This window comes from Podarcis melisellensis (assembly GCF_964234715.1).
Source record: "Podarcis melisellensis genome assembly, chromosome: 8".
Classification (NCBI taxonomy): domain Eukaryota; kingdom Metazoa; phylum Chordata; class Lepidosauria; order Squamata; family Lacertidae; genus Podarcis; species Podarcis melisellensis.
In genome coordinates this window covers 61008052-61030717 of record NC_138540.1, presented here as the reverse complement: position 1 = coordinate 61030717, position 22666 = coordinate 61008052, and the positions used below count along the sequence as shown (strand labels likewise).

At 43.1% G+C, this 22666-nt stretch overlaps 1 protein-coding gene across 3 annotated transcripts in view; it reads left to right on the top strand.

The window, feature by feature from the left end:
- The window catches only part of CSMD2 (CUB and Sushi multiple domains 2), a 489690-nt gene that overhangs the window by 46188 nt on the left and 420836 nt on the right, over positions 1-22666 (top strand). For all 3 annotated transcript variants that reach the window (XM_081921160.1, XM_081921159.1, XM_081921158.1), the window contains exon 2: positions 21801-22017. In XM_081921160.1, coding sequence (XP_081777286.1) covers positions 21801-22017 — 217 coding nt within the window. The remainder of the gene's footprint in view (positions 1-21800; positions 22018-22666) is intronic.

Below are 22666 nucleotides of genomic sequence, written 5' to 3'. Positions count from 1 at the left end.
CACACTGCAGATTGTTGCTAGAGAACAAACCATGGTTAGTCTACTGCCTGGGTTTGTATATTCAAGTAAACCAAATTTGGATAAATAAACTGTGACTTGGCATTATGTGCAAATAAGGTAACTGAGTGAAGAATAAAATTGGGTGGGGTGGGGAGTTTGGCACAGGTGAGGACCATCAATGCATGACCTGAATATTCCTTTGCTCCGTGATATGGGGCTTGTGTCATGTAAAGTTCTCCCCACCACACTATGTGTAATTATTACTTCTCTTTGCCTCTTACCTGGATGATGTAGATTAATCTGCAGGTGGCTGGCAAATGGGTGATTAGTGATAAATACTTGGACCTGGTGGGACTTCTGCCCCCTTCCTAACTGTTCGATCTGACTTCCATGCATATAAACTCTGTGCAGCTCCTGTTTCTTTCCCCACCTCTTTGCCAGGCCTGCTGCCTGCCCCCACCAGCCAAGAGTCCCCGCTGCTCTAGGAAATTGCATTTTGCAATCGCATTGGTTCTGTCTGCCCTAGTGTTTTGCTGGCATCTGCTGTGACGATGATTTAGCTTGATCAGGCAGCTCTGAGACGATTTGTGGGGACAGTGTAGGGACACGCTGGATTTATGACAGGCATTCAGTTTGGCCTAAACTGTAAATGGCACAAACAAACTCTTGCTTTAGAGTTTCTTACAAGGCATTTTCAGACAGGTTTAATTCTCTGTGGATGTATTCACTTGATATTTGTGCAGAGGTTATTAAGGAGACCATGCCTTATGACTATGTTGTGTGCACATCAGTTATAGGCCTATGCTCTCCACCATCGCATGGTGGATCATGCTCAGTGAAGTAATGATGTCTGGGATACCTCAGGACTTGAGCCACAGTGAGCACTCACACTTTACATTGTGGGTGCCCTTTGTGGGATCACACGTGGTGCTGCAGTTCCCAGGGAACATTATGGCAAACAGGGACTGGCCTGCCTCTCAGTGTTATTATTTGGAGGTTTACGCCCAGCCTCAGTAGTCAAGTTTCATTGCTGGCAGGTGGGGCCAGTCCCATTTATATACAGTGGTACCTCGGGTTACAAACGCTTCGGGTTACAAACACTTCAGGTTACAGACTCTTCTAACCCAGAAGTAGTACCTTGGGTTAAGAACTTTACCTCAGGTTGAGAACAGAAATCGCACGGTGGCGGCGCAGCAGCAGCGGGAGGCCCCATTAGCTAAAGTACCTCAGGTTAAGAAAGTTTCTGGTTAAGAACGGACCTCCAGAATGAATTAAGCTCTTAACCAGAGGTACCACTGTATAGGGGTTGGAGCTGACAGTAGCCAGGCCGTTGGCTCAGGAGATTCACCCACCCTCCCCTCTCTTAGTTTAATGTTTTCTTGTTTGCATGTTAACTTTTTTTTCCTGTTTAGTGGGCGCTGCTGTGGTCTTTGACTGGTTGCTGTTGAAGGACCAGGATGAAATTTTCCTACATTGGCAGGATTTGTCTTTCCCGTAGCAATTCATCACAACTTTGGCGGCTATGGCCTTGGGTGGAACCCTTTTGTCTTTTTTCCCCTATATGGGGGGGGGGCATGAAGTGGTGACTCACCCTCTGTGGCATCAATTCCAGAGTCCCCTCTTAAAAGGGGTTATATAATGGGTGTCACTGGCCATACACCGAAAGGCTCTCAGTGAACTACCCTGCATGAGGGGATATGGGCTGGGCTGCCTGCTACACTTACGTCTCGTAGAGCATCCCCATATCCCATTTACCCTGATGAGCCCCAGTTCCCCCCGGCTGGGGGGCTGGGAGGGGTACACGCCCAAGGCCTAAGCCAAGGTCTTCCTACATTTGGAAGTTTAATAAAGTTGTGGCCTAATTTAATTCCATAACACATTGTCAGAGTCTTTATCCCTTTCCTATGATCCCTGGGGGCTGGGGCTGTCACGGCCTGGTCACATAATGGTGAGCCCTGAACTTGGGACCGGAGGGAGATCAGGTGGAGTGTGTGTGTGTTCCACCCAGCTCTGACCAAAGAAGAAATTACTGGAAGATCTTCATTGAGGATTGACTCTGCAGCAACAGGCCAGAATGGGACATGCAATATCCCCTGCAGAAATCTGGGCTGACACAAGCAGGTTTGGAGAGCTCCAAGTCTCTGCTTAGGCACAAAACACTTAGACCTGCTGTGGCCGCCTCACTACTAAACAAAGGATGTGGTGTGCTTTATATAAGAGCATAAAACAACCTCCCAGTAATCATGTGCATGTGTTTCAAAATCAAGGAATAACCTGTAGCTAGGAAAGGGAGAATTGAGCATTGCAAAGCCCTCAGTTTTTTGCCAACTTGGAATGAACTCTGAGTCAGAGAAGTCTTAATTTGACCCACCAGGCCTTGAAAACCCAAATGACAACTTTCTCTGGCCAAGGAGAAGCCTCCTTGGGATGTCTCTTAGCTACATAAATCTACCAAGGGAAGCCAGGGACCAGTGAGGCTTGTATACCTCCTACAATCTGTGGCTGACTTTGGCAGCTGTAAAAGCCACTGATGCAAAGGGAAAACTCAGATCTCTAGTTCAATTCATTTCTAAGTCACTCTGCCATGGTTGGAGCACTGCCACTGTTAGTGGTACCGCACAGCTCAGACATAAGGCTCATATTCATCAGGAGCTATTGGTTCAATACTGGGGACCCAATCCTGTGGAACTCCCTCCTGGCTGAGATCAAACAGGACCCTCTATGTTGAACTTGCTTGGTGAATGCCTTTGTTTATTTCAGCTGGCATTTTCAATATGTTTTCTGATTCATTTTAACTGATTTTATATCTGTTGTGTCCTTTGTTATCTTGTACGCTGCTTCGGCACCACGGTGCTCAGTGGTATATAAATTGCTGAAATAAATACTGTAGAATAAACCTTGCCCCAAGGCTCCTCTGAGGGAATGTTTTATGGGTAAAGCCTCTTTCAAACCCCCTGTTTATCAGAACCACAGAGAGGGCAATTTGAAGGAGCTGTAACTGTAGAAGCTTATGGGTGTGTGTGTGGGGGGGGACTCCTTGGAGACTGCCCTCTTGTCCCTAAATTCTTTCTTTGTGGGAATCTCCCCAAAAAGTGTTTATAGGTGCAGCCCTGGGGAGCTTGCAAGTGATCCCTGACTGCTGTTCGTGTGAGAGGGGGTGGGGGTGGTCAGATTCAGAGTGGCTTGGAAATAGCTGTTCCTCATCTATTATAGTTGTTTACAAGTGACTTAGCACATTTCTGATCCCGTCTGATGTGAGCCCTGGGTGGTTTGTCCATTTCTAGTTCCAAACACTTTATGAGAGCAGACTCAGCATGGAAGTGGGTAGGACTGGGGTGCGGAATCAAGTCCTTAGGCATAAACTTCTGGTGATTAAAAAGTGAAATGAGATTTATTCATGGCAATCAGGGTTTATAGGCTTCAAACAGATGGAGGGAAAGATGGGGGGAAAGATCAACAAGTAACATGAAAAAGGTCCGTGCTTTAATACTAGCTTATTTCTGAACGTTTGGCAGAGGGGCAGAGCAGGAAGTTTCATTTCTCAATTGGAAAAGGTCATTTCAAAAGTTTTAAAGCCCATCCTTAAAAGAAAAATGGTTGTGGACACATTCGAGAGGAGAAGTTCTATGTGATATTCTCTAGCAGCCTTCTCCAACCTGTTGCCCTCCAGAACTTTTGGATCACAACTCCCATCATTCCTGGCAATTGTTCATGCTACTTGGGGCTGATGGGGATTATCTGATACTTGTTTCCCCTAAATTGATTTTTGAATTTTATTGTTATTCATGTTTTGATACTGTATTTTATGTTGCTTTTATAATTAAGTGTTTTAAATATGTTGTTAGCTGTCCTGAGCCTGGTTTTTGAACCGGGAAGGGTGGGGTATAAATAAATAATTGTTGTTGTTGTTGTTAGGGGACCTGCTTGCATGTGGACGATGCCTGGTTCATTCCCTTCCATCTCCATGTAGGGGTGAAGAGGACTCCCTATCTGAAAGCCCTGGGATCCTGCTAGTCAGTGTAAACAGGGATAAACTAGGTGGACCAGTGGTCTGACTCTGTATAAGGCAGCTTCCTACGCCATCCAAAAATAACAAAGTATCAAAACAACTCCCAACTTATTATAGCAAAACAGTGTAACAGAAAAAGCAGGGAGAAAAATGTTTTGGAAGTAACATAAATGCTGTGAAGCTTTATTGGTTTTCACTGAAAAACAGAGGAAGGTGGACACTGCCCATCAAGAGGAAAATGTACAAAGCTCCCTTCACCATTTTGAAAGTATTTTAGTATACTTAGGCCATCGAAGAAGAAATTGAAAATATTTGAATGGGCAACTGATTCAGCTTCACACAGGGATGATAATTGAGCTACACAGAGAAAGAGAGAGACCAGGCCTGAGCAATTGATAGGTTTGGAAGAAGGCTGGTTGGCTTTCCAAAATAAAGGTTTCCGTCCAAACCTTTGAAGTTGTACCTTAGGTTTTCTGCATTCTCCTGACGCCTGTGGATGCTTCCAGGTTAGGCTTGCTCATCATCTGGGCAACAAAGAGCTGTTGTTTTCTGCAGTAGACCCACCTCTGTTTCCGCCCTACCTTGCCTTTGCCTTGTCCTCTCCAGCATGGGGAGGAGCAGCTTCTGACAGTGAGATGGGAGGTGTACAGTTCTGTTGCTGCAGTGATGCTCTTCAGAGGCTTGCAAGGAATGTGTCCTTTGGTTGCTAGGCAACTGCTTTCTGCATCCTCCTCTCCCCTCCCTGCACCTGGCCTGCCTTAAGAGCTGAAGCATGCTGGTCACCCAGCAGGTGGGGGAAAACATGTACATCTCGTAACCTGACAGCTCTCAAAAGGAACTGCTGAGTTCCCCCCAAGATCTGGGGGCTGAAGTTATATTTGGTATTCTCCCCCCCCCCATATATTCTCAGAACAGTCACAAGAGGAAGAACAGCCATGCATTGTCATGTGCAGTCATTGTGGGAGTCCAGGGATGCATGCTGAATGTGTGGCCTGCAGGTCTCCAAGGTGCTGGTCTGGGATTTGCTAAAATATAAATTCCTTTCTGTATTCAACAAAGGCCGCTGGAGAGGAATAGTGGGGAGAATTGTGATGAACCTTCACAACTCTTCCCTCCAACCCTTTCCTTCCCTCCCTGCTTTGAAATGCAGAATTTTAAATTGAGGATGGCTGATCAAACTCAGACTGAGCAACCACCAACCCAAACCAGATTATTTAGTGTGAATGAAGTCTCCTGTGGCTCCTTCGTCTCTTTCCCATGCCTTCTGACTGGTCTCATCACCATCCAATATAATCCAAGCTCCTGCCTATTACAGCTGATGAAGAATTTATTGCCTTCTAGGTTGTCAGCTTTGGGGAAAATCTATTTTCTCTCCCTACCCCTTTTCTATTTTCCTCTGCAGTAAGAAATTCTTCTTATGGACAGATCCATCTGCAAAGTGCTTCTTAGCCAGGATTGTGAACGCAAAATTATTTTTAGTGGATTGATTGGAAAAGTAAGGTGCTCTGTTTTTCTTTTCCTGTTCTTAGACGCTGCGCCCTCGTGTGTTTATTGTTTTCCATCCCCAGTGGCAGCGGCTGTTTATATCCCTCCCACTTTATATCACCAAAGGAGACACAATAGAGCTTTACAAGAATTATTAAAAAATGCCCAAGTATGAAAATCAAATGCATGATACAAAACTATTGTAAAACCACAATAAAAGCAGGCAGTATGAAATCGACTTGTAAATATCCCCACCAATTTACTAGCCTGCATATTCTTTATTAGTCTGCTAAGAGGAGGAAAGTACCCACTTGCAAGGACCAGGCTCCTAGTCTCTTATGCTGATAAAACATTTGCTTTCTACCAGTTGGACTGGTGCAGGGAAGATGAGATTATTCACAACCCACTGTGCTTCTGTGCTGGTTGTGGTGAAACAGGCTTTTCTTTCCTGAAAGGCCACATATCAACTAAACAGGCTGGTGGAAGAGAGAGTGGTCTGTTCCTTCTTCATCAGCTCCAGCCTGGTTTATAAAGCCAGCAACCAAACTAAAAGCAGGAAACAGCCATTCTAATACTAAAAACAAGCAAAAGTACACCATGTAGAACCTTGTGTCCTCCAGATGTTTTAGACTACAACTCTGTCACCCTGTTTGGGACTGATGGGAGCTGTATTCCAAAACATCTGGAGGGTACCAGGTTGGGGAAGGCTGAAATAGCCCTTCTGCCACTTGGGTGATCGTGTGTCCTACTTTCCAGAAGGAAGCTGTGTAATTGAATAGCTGTCCATTCCAAGTCCACTATAAAGATAAAGGACTCTAAAGAAGGGAAAACAGGCAGTGGCGTAGCGTGGGTTGTCAGCACCCAGGGCAAGGCAAGTAATTTGCACCCCCTAACCCGTGGATTTGCGCCCCCTAACCCTAACCCCCAGATGTTGCGCCCGGTGCGGCCGGCCCCCCTGCACCCCCCACGCTACGCCACTGAGAACAGGGGCCTTGAAGTAGTTTCCTGTCAACAGCGAGCATCTGGAGAACAGACTGAGCAGGCACGCGGGTCATCTAGTCTTCCTCACTATGGTGAGATGCACTTCTTATTTTAGTAATTCTAAATTTGCATCTATGCCTTGCATAATGCCAATGTACAGTGATACCTCGGGTTACATACGCTTCAGGTTACATACGCTTCTGGTTACAGACTCCACTAACCCAGAAATATTATCTCGGGTTAAGAACTTTGCTTCAGGATGAGAACAGAAATCGTGCTCTGGCAGCATGGCAGCAGCAGGAGTCCCCATTAGCTAAAGTGGTGCTTCAGGTTAAGAACAGTTTCAGGTTAAGTACGGACCTCCAGAACGAATTAAGTGCTTAACCTGAAGTACCACTGTATATCTTCTTTTTTGGGTGGTGCATAATTAGGCACCCTGCTTGGAGTAACTGTTCCCCAACACTTTGCAGATGCAAAGGAGAAATAAAAATTATTTGCTGCTGCCACATAGTAGACTCCAGTGGAGGGGTGGGCCATATTGCCAAAAATGGATGTGGTCAGAGCAACCAATGCTCCCCACATCTTGCAAAAGCTCAGCAGGGTCCAGTATGGTTTCAAACTGGATGGGGGACCCTGTGTTGAGATTTCCTGCATTGCAGGGGGTTGGATTGATGAACTTCAGGATCCCTTCCAAGTGTACAATTCTATGCTTCTATCATCCTTCTGTATTTACCACTTTCCAGAGAGAACATTGTATCAAGAAATTTTCTTCCAACAATTAGCTCCCCAAAGAGGCATAAACTAGCCTTACAGGCCGATTAAGAAATAGTAACATTCCTTTGTCTATTCCCAGACTCTGCTCAGGTATTGCATTAGAGCAAGAGCATGGTAACTGTCTCATTTGCAATAACCAGACAGTAAGCCCAAAACAATATAACGTAGTATAAGATTGTGAAAACAACCACTGAAGAGAAAAAGCACAAAATACATGGACACAAATTGTGTCTTTAAAATAAGCTATAACAGAAGCTGAAAACAATCAGATATAGAAATTACTGGCAATTTTGACTCAGAACTTATGTTCCCTTCATTTTTTGAAAACATGTTTTTTTGTTATTTTTCTCCTTAAACAATATTTTCAACAATACAATAAAATACACATTTACTTTCAGCTCTGCCGAGTCTGTGGCTTCCCTCCCTCCCTTCAGCAGGTTTTCCACTTTCAAGTCCTATCTCACACTTTAGCTCTATAACCTTTTGTCCATGTTGTAGGATTTATTTCAGTCCTGCTAGTGTCTTCAGATTTTTGCAATTATTATTCAAATGTACAATAAATTTACTCCAGTCCCTTTGAAATTTTTGATAATCCTGGTCTTGAATCCTGCAGGTCAGTTTGGCCAATTCTGCAAAGTCCATCATCTTTGCCTGCCACTCTGCAATCGTTGGTAATTCCTGTAACTTCAACTTTGGGGCCATTAAAGTTCTCGCTGCTACTGTGGCATACATAAATAGTCTTTGGTCTATCTTTGCAATTTCCTCTCCCATCAAACCTAGCAAAAATGCTTCAGGTTTTTTGGGAAAGGTATATCTAAATATCTTTTTAAATTAATTATAGATCAGTTTCCAAAATGTTTTCACTTTGTCACACGTCCGCCACATATGGTAAAAGTCTCTGTCTGCTTCTTTACATTTCCAGGATGTTTTGTCTCTCATCCTATACATTTTAGCTAACTTTACTGGTGTCAAATACCATCTATACATCATCTTCATTCCATTTTCTTTTCATGTCATACAAGCTGTGAATTTCAAGTTTTCATTCCACAATTTTGTCAAAGAATTGAACTCAGTATTGTGCCCAAAATCTATTGTCCATTTTATCATCACTTCTTTGATTTCCTCATCTTTTGTATACCATTCTAACAACAAATTGTACATCTTAGATAATAATTTACTTCTGCTTTCCAGCGGATCGATTAGAAATCTTGATTTTTTATTTTCACAACCAACTTTCTTATCAACATTAAAAATATCATTGACTTGATGATATTGCACCCAACCTGTAAAAAAAAACACTTCAATTTGATCATATGGTTTAAGTTTTAGACTCTTATCGGGTCTATATTCCTTTCAATAATGGTGGTCCAGTTTTGAGGGCTACAGTGAAGAACCTGCCTATGTTATCTGCAAACTTATGTTGAAGTCTGCTATTAAAATTGAAGCATGGAAATCATCTGTGTTCCCCACATGCCAAGAAAGTTCTAGAGAGATAACTTGGAATATTTTATCCCCATAAATGTTGCATTATAGAAGAACATGGGCTAACATTTCAAATGAGCTGCTTTACAAGGGCAAACTCTCAAATGGCAAGTAAACCTGATAACCAATATTTTAAATATTGTCTTCTCATGAACATTTTAATATATTTTAAATATTTTAATATCTTTTAAATATTGCCTTTTCCTGAATCTATTCTATTTGTATTGCATGTTACATGTTGGGACCCCCCCTCCCCCAATTTTATCTTTACAGCAAGTCTGACTCAAGGTACAGAGGCTGACTCAAGGTCATCCAGCAAACCTCAAAGCTTGGGATGTGATTACTGGTCTTCCCGTGAGTCCAAACTGACTTCCTTTACGTTTCCTCCGAAAGTCTGAGGAAAAGAGTCCAAGTAGCAGAAAGTTTAGGATTTAGTGCTATTCTGAGGAAATCCAGCTTCACATCCTCAAGATAAGACCAATCCCCCAGCATACAGTAGTTTGGTTGTCTCTGGTGTTTATGTCTAAACTCACAGCCTTGAAATTGCAGTTTTAACGCCATGCCGGCATCTGACAGACTTCTCAGGAGCTCCTCTGGTGACGCGGCCTTTATAAATTGCTACTTTCTTAACATCTTTTTGACATTTCCTGATGATTGAAATTAAAAGTATGCTGTAGAGTCAAATCGCTTCGTTCGACTTCGCTTGCTGAACCCTTGCGCTGCCGTCGTGGATGTGACAGGGATGGGAATGTGATTTGACAGGGAGGCTGAAAAATTGAGGGGGTGGCGGCTCCCAGGCCTGTTTGTGAGGCCCTGAGGAAAAGAACGTACATGTTGTCTATTTGCTTGAAGTGATATCTGGCAGAAGGGCGGGGGCACCCCTTTGAAACCATCACCAAGGCATCACAGACAGGTCTGTGAGCCCTGTGCAATAGTAGCACTCTGTATTCCCCCCTCCTGCTCCATTTTAAAAATATTTTTTGGTAGTCTTATCAAAACTTGTTTAATTTTTCTTGACAGTCATCAGCTGTTTTTCCCAAGCAGGAACTTCCAAACATCTCCTCAGAATTTTGCTGTAGGTGGAAGTCGAAGGCAACTGATTTTTTTCCCTTTGAGAATTTAGTGTTCCTTAACTATTGGCCATAGAATCGTAGAATCGAAGCGCACCCGAAGGATCATCTAGTCCAACCCCCTGCAATGTAGGAATCTCAGCTGAAGCATCCATGACAGATAGCCATCCAACCTCTGCTTAAAAACCTCCAATGAAGGAGAGTCCACAATCTCCTGAGGGAGACCATTCCAATGTCAACAGCTCTTACTGTCAGAAAGTTTTTCCTGATGGTCATTTCAACACTCTTCTACCCTCCTATCCTGCTGTTCTTCTTGCTGGAAGAGGGGCCTCCAAATTTGCCACAGATTGCTCTTCAGGTGAAATTAGCCTTTAATTTCAGTTTTAAAGAAAAATGTCATCTCAGTCCGTCCAAGGGCCCCAGGAGCTCAAAAGGGCCTTGAATTGACTCTGCTGTCAACTCACTGTTCCTCTCCACTGGCCATTTTAGTGGTGGGCAAGTGCCTGTGTTGGCTCCCATTCACAGTGGCCTCTTGCCAGCTTCATTTATCCAAAATGCAATGCCCCAGTGTGTGTGTGTGTGTGTGTGTGTGTGTGTGTATACACACACACACATATACATATGTATATAGACCTATACAATCTAGCATTTGGGGTAAATACTGTGCACTTGAGGTTGTGTCATGGGGTGGGTGGGGGTTTAGCCCATCACTGATACTGTGCCACTGATTAAGGGCCCCTTAATATCCGAATCGCTTGGAAGCGGAGACCCATTAAGACAAACCGCAGGCAGAGCGAGCCTGCGGCCGTGGGACTCGGCGGGTGCCAGAAGCCCCCCCAGAAACGGAGAAGGGACCTCGTAAGAGGCTCCGGAGCGTGAAAGGGGGAGCGGCGCTGTGAGTTCATCGCTCTTTTCGCGGAAGTGAAGCCGCGCTGCTGCTGCTGATGAGCGTCGACCTTTCTTCTTGAAAAACATCGGAATTGGCTGTAATTTACCCGTGAGTAAGGAGTACTAAAGATTGACTTAAAGATTGACTTAAATTCATTTAATTCGGCTGAAAACGGGAGGCGAGTAACAGGAAGTCCGTCTCCCGATCCTGCTAATCAGAGCAAAGCAAAGAATTCGGTGTGGGCTGAAGCGCTTAAAAAGAGACTCTGAAAGTAGCACGAAGGGGCATCAATAGACTGTGTTTTTAGAAAGTAAAAGGATTGAAGGATTAAATCTTTTGGTTTATTTTGCCACGGAACCTTCCCCCTACTGTGGAGTGACGTGGAGTTAAAGGGGATAACCGAGCTGTCGGGCTGCCAGTGTTGCAAAGGAGAACTGTCAGGCTGTTGAAACTTTCTCTGAAGTACAAATTGTCGCATTGATGGATACATTATCGCTTTAATACTGATACTGGAACCTTTCTGTCACCTTGTGGCACTACTTTGAAACAGATTTATCTGGAAGCCTCCCTTTTGAACTTGGGGACTACAAAAGTTGAAATAGGAACTTTGATGGTGGAAAAGAAACTTTCCTTCCTATGAAACACCCCCCCTAGTGGATTTGCGGAGGTATAGAGGTCTGGGAACTGTACCATATTGAGATTTTTTGTGGTTTAATTGTTTACATTCTGGACTTGCCTTTCTCATGGATTGAAAGACTATTTGACCTTGAACAGAGGCAGCTGGGGAATGAGCGGCCCAGGGAAAACAAGAGCAGCTAAAGCTAAGGAAGCTAAAGAAAAAGATAAGAGAGCTGGGCAGCTTGTTCAAACAACGTTAATCCATCAACGTAGATCCTCTGTACCAACTGTGCTGACGGCGCAGGAGGAAGAAGTTGAAACGCTTGCCACAGAAGATATGGCAACTGGAGGAACTGATCCAGTCTTGAAACAAATCTTGGAACAATTGGCACTTCTGAATAAAAAGGTGGATGATCAGTCATCTAAAATTGACAGAGCTACATCTACTATCAGTAAGCTATCAGATCAGGTTTCCCAGCATACCCAGGCCATTGAGAAATTGCAAGGAGCTACGGTAGAGAACTATAAACTAGCTGCGGAAGCCAACCAAAAAGCTGAGCAAGCGTGTAAAAAGGTCGAGGAGATCAAAGGGGAAGTAAGACCTCTGAAAAGACAGGTAGGAGAACAGCAAGCCTACCTGTCAATGGTGGAATTGAAAAGTAAGGAATGCAATCTTAGGCTGAGGGCCGTCCCAGAACTGGAACAGGGCAACCTAGAGGAATTTTTGATGCAGTTATTTTCTAAATTTTGGGGGGTTGAGGAAGACAAAGACTTTAAAATTGTGACGGCCTTCAGATTGGGAAGATCGGCTAAGAAAGACAAGTCCAGAGACTGTTTGGTTTGCTTGAGAACAAGAGAGGAAAGAGACAAGATACTAGGCCAACATTTTAAAAAATCTCTGGAAGTTGAAGGCAAAAGAGCAGAAATTTATAGAGACATTCCTAAATATCTGTTGGACCTTAGAGCCTCATATACAGACTTGGCCAAACTGTTAAGGTACAACGCAATTCCTTACAGGTGGGAATTCCCTCAAGGTTTATCATTTACCTATAAAGGAAAGAAGGTAAGAATTAAAACACTAGAGGACCAGCAGAAGTTCCTGCACGACAACGAGGAGGACCTCCAAAAGAGAGCCGCAGATTCTTGGCCTCCACCACCGGGATTACCACCAGGACCATCTGGAGGCGGACCGGCACCACATCCTTCGGGAACGGAGGATAACATAGATACCCAACTGTGATACTTAAGTACTAGACCAGGATGTCTCTACAGCTTCTTAGTTGGAACATAAATGGCGGGAACTCTCCAGAAAAAAGGAGAAAAGTATTTCATATTTTGAAAAAAGAACAATTGGACATTATCTGCTTGCAAGAAACACATGTGACAAGACTCCACAGAAAAGTGTTAATTAATAAAAGGTTAGGCCAAGAATTTATTTCATCGGACAAAGTCAAGAAAAGAGGAGTGGTGATATATGCAAAGGAGAACTTGTCACCAAAATTTGTATTTAAAGATGAACAGGGCAGAATTTTGGCGGTTGAAATTCAGACACAAGGAGAAAAGTTTTTAATTTTAGGAATATACGCCCCAAATGAAGGGAAATCGGAATTTTTCAAGAGGCTGCATGAGACTATGCTGGACTATTTGGATTACAACAACATTATCATGTTGGGAGATATGAACGGAGTCGTCTCAGTGAATATGGATAAGTCGCAAAGTGCTAACATAACGAAAGACGGCAGACTACCAAAAACTTTTTTCGAAATGACTGACAATTTGGACTTGACTGATATATGGAGGATCAAGAACCCTCTAGGGAAAGAAGGAACTTTCTTTTCTGAGGCCCATATGACATGGACGCGAATCGACCAAATATGGATAACTAGAGGACTGGCACCTAAGACTAGAAAAGTGGAAATCTGCCCAAAAACCTGCTCCGACCACAATGCTTTGAGAATGGAACTGAGATTAAACACAACCGGATCTTTCAGATGGAAAATGAATGACGCTTTGTTAAGAGATCAGGAGATTGTTAGGAAGGCCCAAAAAGCTTTAAAGGATTATTTTGAAATAAATTTAAAGACAAATGTGGAAAAAAGAACAATCTGGGACGCAAGTAAAGCAGTTATGAGAGGGTTTCTAATACAGCAGAATACGATCAAAAAAAGGCTCTGGAATGAAAAGAAGGAGAAGATTTTGGAGAAAATAAGAGAAGGAGAGAAAAAATTGAGATCCAGGCCTAAATCAAAGGAAGTATTGAGAGAAGTGAAGTTTTTCCAGGCACAATATTCGAAACTGATAAATCAGGAGGTGGAATGGAAAATTAAACAAATGAAACAAAGATCCTTTGAATCTGCTAACAAGTGTGGGAAGCTGCTGGCTTGGCAGTTGAAAAAGAGACAAAAGCTTAATACAGTTACAAATCTAGAGATCGAAGGGAGAATGGTTCAGAAACCCGAGGAAATTAGAAAGTGTTTCCAGAGATATTTCAAAGAACTTTACTCACAAAGGCCACAAAAAGATTCGGAGGTGGACCAATTTTTTATAACTAATGGATTACAAAAAATACCTCAGGAAATGAGAGCAACCTTGAACTGTAATATTACGTTCCAAGAAATTGAATGCGCCATTCAGAACCTCCAACTGGGCAAGTCTCCAGGACCAGATGGACTTACTTCCAAATACTATAAGGTACTGAAGGATTCGTTGATACAACCACTGTTGGAAGTTAGTAACCAGATTATGGAGGGGAAGAAGGCACCGGAAACGTGGAAAGAAGCTTTCATCACGTTGATACCAAAATTAGAAACTGAAAAAACCCAACTTAAAAACTACCGTCCTATTTCACTCCTAAATGTGGATTATAAAATTTTTGCAGACATTTTGGCAAGCAGGTTTAAGAAAGTATTAAATGAAGTGATTCATAAGGACCAAGCAGGCTTTCTCCCTGGCAGGCATTTATTTGATAACACAAGAAACATCATTGACATTTTGGAATTCCTACAGACAAACTCAAATACAAGAGCGGTGTTGATTTTTATTGATGCGGAGAAAGCCTTTGACAACATTTCTTGGATGTTTATGAAGAAAAATTTGGAAAGGATGGGAGTAGGGCGGGGGTTTGAAAATGGAATAGAAGCAATTTATTCAGAACAAAAAGCTAAATTGATAGTAAACGACGTGGTGACAGAGGAGTTCAAAATTGAAAAAGGGACACGACAGGGGTGCCCTCTATCTCCTCTGCTGTTTATTTCAGTCCTGGAGGTGCTATTGAACATGATCAGAAATGACCGGTTGGCACAGGGAATTGTGGTCGGAGAGAAACAATATAAACTGAAAGCATTCGCAGATGACTTGGTATTAACATTACAGGAGCCAGCCTCTAGTACTAAAAGAGCGTTAGAATTAATTTCTGACTTTGGTCGGGTGGCGGGATTTAAGCTGAATAAACAAAAAACTAAAGTTCTAGCAAAAAATTTGACAACTACTGAAATAGAGGAGTTCAGAAAAGAAACGGAACTAAATGTGGTTAAAAAAGTAAAGTACTTAGGGGTGTACTTGACCTCCAAAAACTTGAATTTGTTTAAGGACAATTATGAGAAATGTTGGTCAGAGATTAAAAGAGACTTGGAAACATGGTCAAGACTGAAACTTTCCTTGTTGGGTAGAATAGCTGCTATAAAGATGAATGTATTGCCGAAAATGTTATTTTTGTTTCAGGCCCTCCAGATCGTGGACAAGGTGGAATGTTTTGGAAGATGGCAGAGGGATATTTCTAAATTTGTCTGGCAGGGCAAAAAGCCCCGAATAAAGTTTAAAATACTAACTGATGCGAAAGAAAGAGGGGGGTTTGCCCTGCCGGACTTGAGGTTATATTATGAATCTGCAGCCCTCTGCTGGTTGAAGGATTGGATTTTATTGGAGAACACCGATGTCCTCGACCTGGAAGGATTTGATAATGCTTTTGGGTGGCATGCATATTTGTGGTACGACAAGGTTAAAGTGCATAGATTGTTCAAAAACCATATTGTCAGAAGGGCAATTTTTATGGTCTGGTCAAAATATAAAGACTTATTGGAGAGTAAAACTCCGAGGTGGCTCTCACCGATGGAGGCCAAAGCACGTAAAAGACTCAATATGGAGGCCCACTGGCCTAAATATTGGGAAATAATTGAAAAAATTGGAGATAATTGGAGGCTGCAGAGTATGGAAAAGTTAAAAAACAAGGTGCGAGATTGGTTGCATTATGCCCAAATCCAGGAAGTTTTTAAAGCGGATAAAAAAGTGGGTTTCCAGGAGGAAAAATCGAAATTAGAGACAGAGTTGCTAGAGCCAAAATCTAAGTTAATTTCGAGAATGTACAACTTGCTGCTTAAATGGAATACACAGGATGAGATTGTTAAATCCTCCATGATAAAGTGGGCACAGGATTTGGGGCACAACATTATGTTCGAAGACTGGGAAAGGTTATGGAACACCGGAATGAAATTTACGGCATGTAGTGCCCTGAAGGAAAATATTATGAAAATGATATACCGGTGGTACATGACCCCAGTCAAGCTTGCAAAGATATATCACCTGTCTGACAACAAATGTTGGAAATGTAAAGAGGAGGAAGGGACATTCTTACACCTCTGGTGGACCTGCCCGAAGGTGAAGGCCTTCTGGGAGATGATACATAATGAACTAAAAAAGGTGCTTAGATTTACCTTACCCAAGAAACCGAAGGCCTTCCTCCTGGGCATGGTGGACCAGAGGGTGGCAAAGAAAGATAGAATTTTCTTTATGTATGCTACTACAGCAGCAAGGATCTTGATGGCAAAGCACTGGAAGACACAAAATCTACCCACATTGGAAGAATGGCAGACGCAGCTGATGGACTATATGGAACTGGCTGAAATGACTGGCAGAATTCGAGACTCGGGAGAAGAAGAAACGGAGGAAGTTTGGGAAAAGTTCAAGGATTATTTGAAAAAGCATTATAAGTTGTATGAATGTTAAAAAATGCTCCTTTTTAGGAAATTACAGCTTCAGCATCGGAAAATTTTTGAATTGGAAAATAAGGTATAACAAGTCAGAAGTGGGGTAATGAAATAATTTTATTGTGTTGAAACTAAAAATTAATGGATTTGGACTGCAATGTTTAGAGACCAGATATCACGATAAAATGGAAGACATATTATTATGTTTAAAATAAGTTAACAAATTGCTGAGGTTTTGAATTGATAGAGAATGCAGTGCTCGGAAGATGGGGGGAGTCTATTAGATTTATGGAAATATGTATTTGGAAGTTGGATTTTGTATATTATAAACTTAATAAAAATTATATTAAAAAAAAATATATCCGAATCGCTTGGGACGCGGGTGGCGCTGTGGGTTAAAGCCTCAGCGCCTAGGGCTTGCCGATCGAAAGGTCGGCGGTTCGAATCCCCGCGGCGGGGTGCGCTCCCGTTGTTCGGTCCCAGCACCTGCCAACCTAGCAGTTCGAAAGCACCTCCGGGTGCAAGTAGATAAATAGGGACCGCTTTCTAGCGGGAAGGTAAACGGCGTTTCCGTGTGCAGCTCTGGCTCGCCAGAGCAGCGATGTCACGCTGGCCACGTGACCCGGAAGTGTCTTCGGACAGCGCTGGCCCCTGGCCTCTTGAGTGAGATGGGCGCACAACCCCAGAGTCTGGCAAGACTGGCCCGTACGGGCAGGGGTACCTTTACCTTTACCTTTAATATCCGAATAGACTTTCGGCAACCTGATGCAGCAGTCTCTTGCTGATTTCTGTTACAGAGAATCCGAGCTAAGTGAGCTAATGTCCTTCTTTGTAACTTTGTAACTTTGCCTAGATATGTGAAGGCACATGCTCAGAAGTGCTCCTTTATTTTTACTCCACAAGACTGAGTCCCCATTTAGCTAAATGCATATTAAAGCATTAGGCTTTAGCTTAATGGACTTTTGGTAGACTTTGGTGGGTGATTATGACAATTCAACCCCCCCCCCATTTCCAGAACACCCTTCTCTCCACGTGGATTGAGGACTAAAGCAAGGACATGGCCCCGATCTGTGTGTTGTACTGATGACCATTTGAGAAAGGCCCATCATTGCTATGGAGGCCATGAATTCCCAAGCCAGACCTGAGGCATCCTCAGCATGGATGTAGAAGTCACCCAAGACCACAGTTCTGGGTTCCTTCAACACAACACCCAAGACAACCTCAGCCAGCTCAGTCAGTCAAATGCTAACTTGTCTCTCTGGCCCTAATGCCAGATGCAAGCCCTCCAGTTCCACACCAAGAGAGAGGGGTTTCCTGATGGTATGAAGTGAACTCCTGTGGATCACAATAACACAACCTGCACCACCACCACAACCCCAATCCAGGCTGGGCTTTGGTTGCACTGAGTAACTGGGTGGGAAGAGCTGAGTCAGATTTGGCCCACCAGGTTCCCCTACCCAGATCTTGGTGATGCACACCAGGTCACCAGGTCAAATCACGAATCAGCATGTTTTTATTACAGACTGGCCAGTTATTCAGCAGCAGGACCACCCAACTGTTACGGGCAATGTTAGAGCATCTATTGCATGCCCAGGTGGAGACCCTCAACCCCAAGAGCCACCTGGAAGAAATGAATGACTCATGACAATGTGTTGTGGGATTAAATTGGCCACAGCTTTATTTAAACTTTCCTTGGCTTATGAATTGGGCATGTATCCCTCCCAGTCCCCAGCCGGGGATCTGAGGCACATCAGGGTAATCAGGTCTGTCTGGGAAGTGGGCTGGCGTCTGGAACGTCTGGAAGACATTTGTTTACTCAGAGCGCCCAACCCCATTTCACCGCAGCATTGGGGAGTGCACTGACCACCTTTCAGTGTATGGTCAGTGACTCCTCACTGACTCAGCCCCTTTAATGGGGAACCCTGGGATCGCTGCCGTGGGGGGGGGGGAGGCATCAACACTTCACCCCTCGCCCACATTTAGGGAAGATAGGCTATTATTCCACCCAAGGCCTAAAACCGCCAAAGTTGTGACATCTGCTATGGGGAAGGAGAAACCTGCCAATGCAGGGAAATTCTTTCCCTGTCCCTTAACAGCAACCATCCTAAGACCGTAGCAGCACCTGCATACCTGCGGTGGGGGATAGAAGGCACAAACACCAATCGTCATCCCTTCAATGTCTTCCTCTGTAATGCCTACCCACTTAGACTCAGTATGACCCATGCAACTGTTTGGCACAGGATGCCATTATGGCCATTCACATAAAATGGCTTTAGAAAAAAATGAGATTGATTAGAGAAGGATGGGACTTCTTTATGGCTACCAGTCAGGAACTCCAGAAACACACCTTCCACTTTCAGCCACAGTATGGATCTAACTTGGGAATGCTTGAGAAATGCAATCTTGCAAATTGTGACATGGACTGACCTAATCTGCACCTTCCAAACTAATGTGCAGATCTGAACATAGCTGTCACCAACTTTCATACTCATCCAAATGCTGCGACTCAGTTCTTGGCTCACAAAAAGCATCAAAATGTGTTTAGAAATGCATATTCAAATGTGGGTTTTCATGTGAGTTTTATTTAAAATGCAAATTATCGTGGAAAAGGAACAGAACAGGTTTATGAGTGAACACATTTACGAGTGACAGACGGATTGGAAAGAAACTGATCCGGTGCCTAATCTGATTTAGGGGAGGGATCGATGATGCCATTGTGTGCTTCTCAACGGCTTGTGGTTGGCTGTTGTCAGCAGATAGAATGCTGAGAAAAATAAAGATTTCTTTTTATTGGAACAGCATCTAGCAAGCTATTTATATATCGGTCACCTTGGTCCATTTCTGTTGTAAAGGCACTGTAATTTTGCTTTGCTGATCTGACTTAACTGTGTGACTCATTAGTGTCTTGCCCCTCTGGAGCAATCCTAATAAATATGATCATTTGCCTAATCCAACTACAGACAGGCTCCCTCCTTGGGATAAATATGGCAACTGAAGATCTATGGAGGGGAGCAATGGAAGTCCAGCAAGCAGACAGTCATGGAACTGGAGTCAAAGCTTTCAAAAGACAAATATGCACCCCTCCCCACCAAAAAGGACATAAAGCTATGGGTTTCTTTTTGTGGTGCCAAAGCAGGTCAATCAAATTACGTCTGGTTCTAATGAATGCTCACATTTAGTTTAGTTCCTTGGTGTGTTTGTGTGTGTTTTGGACATGGTGTAGTCAATCAGCCTGGTGTTCGTAACTCCACTGGCAATGTTTATGAAAAGCAGCAGCAGTAAGCAGAAAGAAATATTTTAAAAAATGCCATCACTGCCACAGATCAATGCATTTTAAAATTAAAATGGCTCAGCATTTATCATGTGCAAGGAGTGAACCAAGCCAGACTCATGGGTGAAGGGGAGACAGTAGTTATTGCATCAGGACAAAGCCTCGCTGTGGCTTTGGTTTTTTTAATGTGGTTAATTTTTATAATGTGTCTGTTTCACTATTTATATGCTGCCTTTCAGTGCGCATTTTGTTCAATGGCTGAGATCCTGGTTTTGTTCCTGTTGGCAGGAGTATTCCCTGCACAGATTTACACTCATATGCAGGGATGCCAACAGGATTTCCTGGGCCCAGGACACTGTGTGTGGATTGGGCCTCCGGCATTCCACCCCCTCCCCACATCCGTTAAGAATTTCTGCATATGTACACGTAACGACTTAACCTAGCCTACCTCACAGGGCTGTTGCAAATATAAAGGGGGGGGGGGAGGAAAACATCCACAACCTTGAGCTGCTGGGTGGAAAATCAAGATACAGATCTATGCCCCCCTTGGCAGCTTATGCTCACTAGACCTGTTGGGCTGCTAGGTGGTTACAGGGATGAGGCTAATGATAAATTTTAAAATGCTAATAATAAAAAGTCTGTTTCCGGCCTGCCTTTCTCTGATTTTGAATGGGTGTGTGGGATGGGAGGCAGGTTTGGAATTAGGAAAAAAAGCCCTAGAAATCAAGGAAAAGGGAATCTGGGACACAACCAGACATTACATGTAGATCCGCAGCAGATCTAATGTGTAACTGCCTGCTGGGACTAGCTTGTATGAGTGAGGCGTTCAGGCAGGTTGCAATTCATGCTCCCCTGCTGCATGTAGTCTTTGCACACTTGAGTTCTCCTTTGAACTATCCTCTTTTTTCTAAGAGCGTTTTAAATTTACCATATTGTTTTATAGTCTCTTATCCTTTCTTTGGCGATCACTCGTAGCCGAGTAAAATTGTCTTCCATAAACACGGTTTATCCTTACAGCAGACCTGTAAAGTAGAATGTAGTGCAGCTTTAGCAAAACAAAAGGAACTGTGACTTAAAGGCTAATAAAAGGATAAATATTGTGGCCTAAGCTTTATTTGGCTATTGGATGCCTCATTCCTCATAATCTATGTACATTTATGTAATTATACATTTGCTCACCTTCAAATTACTACCGGACTATTGCTTTATTTCTGCTATCCCTTTGGCTGATAGGGTGCCAGAGCAATGTAACAATGAGTAATGCATAATGAGCCTGTGGCAGCAGAAATGTTCAATTAGGTCTCTGGATCTGATGGGCTGACTTAAAAAAAAAGTTTAAAGACAAGACTCTTGCCAATTGGCTTATTGAGAAAATTGATAGGGCTCATGAGCAAGATAGCACTATTACACTCATGCTCTGCTTGTTAGCTTCCTATAGGCATCTGACTGTCCACAGTGAGAAGAGAATGCTGGACTGTAGAGGTCTTTGTCTGATCCAGCAAGGCTGCTCTTATGTTTCTGTGTTCAGAAAGCAGTGGAACAAACAAAGACATTTATCATGGCTGCTCTCCTCTTATAGCACTCTCACTCCAGAGTCTCCCAAATTCAATCCAAGTCCACAACTTCCTTGTGAAACTTACATCTTTAGGAGTGGTCCACATTCCTTCCTCTGATTGCTTCGCAACAGCAGTGGATGTTAGCAGAAGTTAAGAACTGCCTTCATGCTTTGTTTTCCAACATTCTTTAGAAACAACCAATTTATTTTTGAAATTGAGACCTAAGAGTCTGGGGCTTCTGCTGGCCTTGGACTCCCCCAAAGTGTGACTTCTTTTTCACATCTGTCAGTGGTCCTGCTCATGTGGTTCCCCTACCAGTGAAGGATTGGGGGGGGGGGAGAGATGACTGTTGCTGATTCCCTTTTCAGCCCCTTGCATTTCCACAAATTAGAGAGAGGTGGCACAAGGAGCTGAATGAACAGGGGGGAATTGTCAGCAGGATCTCCTGCTCAGTATGTTCATGAACGAAAGAAACACTTGCCTTCATGATAGTCTAGTTCAGATCAAACCCATTGAAATCAATTAGTTGTTTTGTGGCCTTTGAGTTTATGGGGGAGCTAGTCATTACTATGATTGGGCTATAATCTCCTAATGATTCAGTGATGGCTCTTGTGTTGCCCAGCTAAAATCCTGCAGCAATAATGCAGCTTCTGTCATATTTTCTCCTTTCCTCTTCTCCCCAGCCCAGAACTGCAGTTACGTTTTGCGAGGTCCAAACGGGACAATACAAAGTCCAGGATTCCCGTACGGCTATCCAAATTATGCAAACTGTACATGGACAATCACCGCCAAGGAGCAGAACAGAGTGCAGCTTGTATTCCAGTCCTTTGCGCTAGAGGAAGATTTTGATGTGCTGTCTGTCTACGATGGGTTGCCTCAGCAGGGAAATCTAAGAACGAGGTATGAAAAAGGAGGGTTTTAAAAAAAATATCTGTCATTCAGAGAAGGGAAATGTTCACAAGCACATTAAGATGTCTGTTGGTTGGATTAGAACACTTTGAATGAAGGTTTTATGTTTCAATAACAGCAGGTCCTAGCTCTATTTCTGTAAAGTTATCTCAGCTGTCTGGATTTCACACACTTGATAAGGCCTCAAAAATATTGCTAAGCATGTTCGATGGCATAGTGTTATCAGTGCAGTTGCTGCCTGAGACATCTGGAAAAGTTAATTAGAAGTTGTTGCTAGAGGAACTGAGCTTGGAGAGGAAGCTTTCTAAAAGTCAAGTCCCTTCCCTCCCTGCAACCCCATCTTTAGGGATAGCAGATAAATAATTGGCAACTTGTGAAACACTTAAAATTGAGAGGTTTTGCACCCCCTCTCCAGTCTTTGAAGTCTCCCTCTTCAAAACCTTGTACTGTTCATTTTATATAGTATTTCTGTACCAATATATCATAAAATATCAGGGTGCTTTGCAGTTAAAATATAAAACATAGAAACACAGTGTTGTTTTTTAAAAAAATAAAATACAGATAATAGTTAAGATGATTGGGAAATCATTTTTCTAAAAATAATAATAATAAAAGCCACAAAGGTGTGTCACCATAAAAT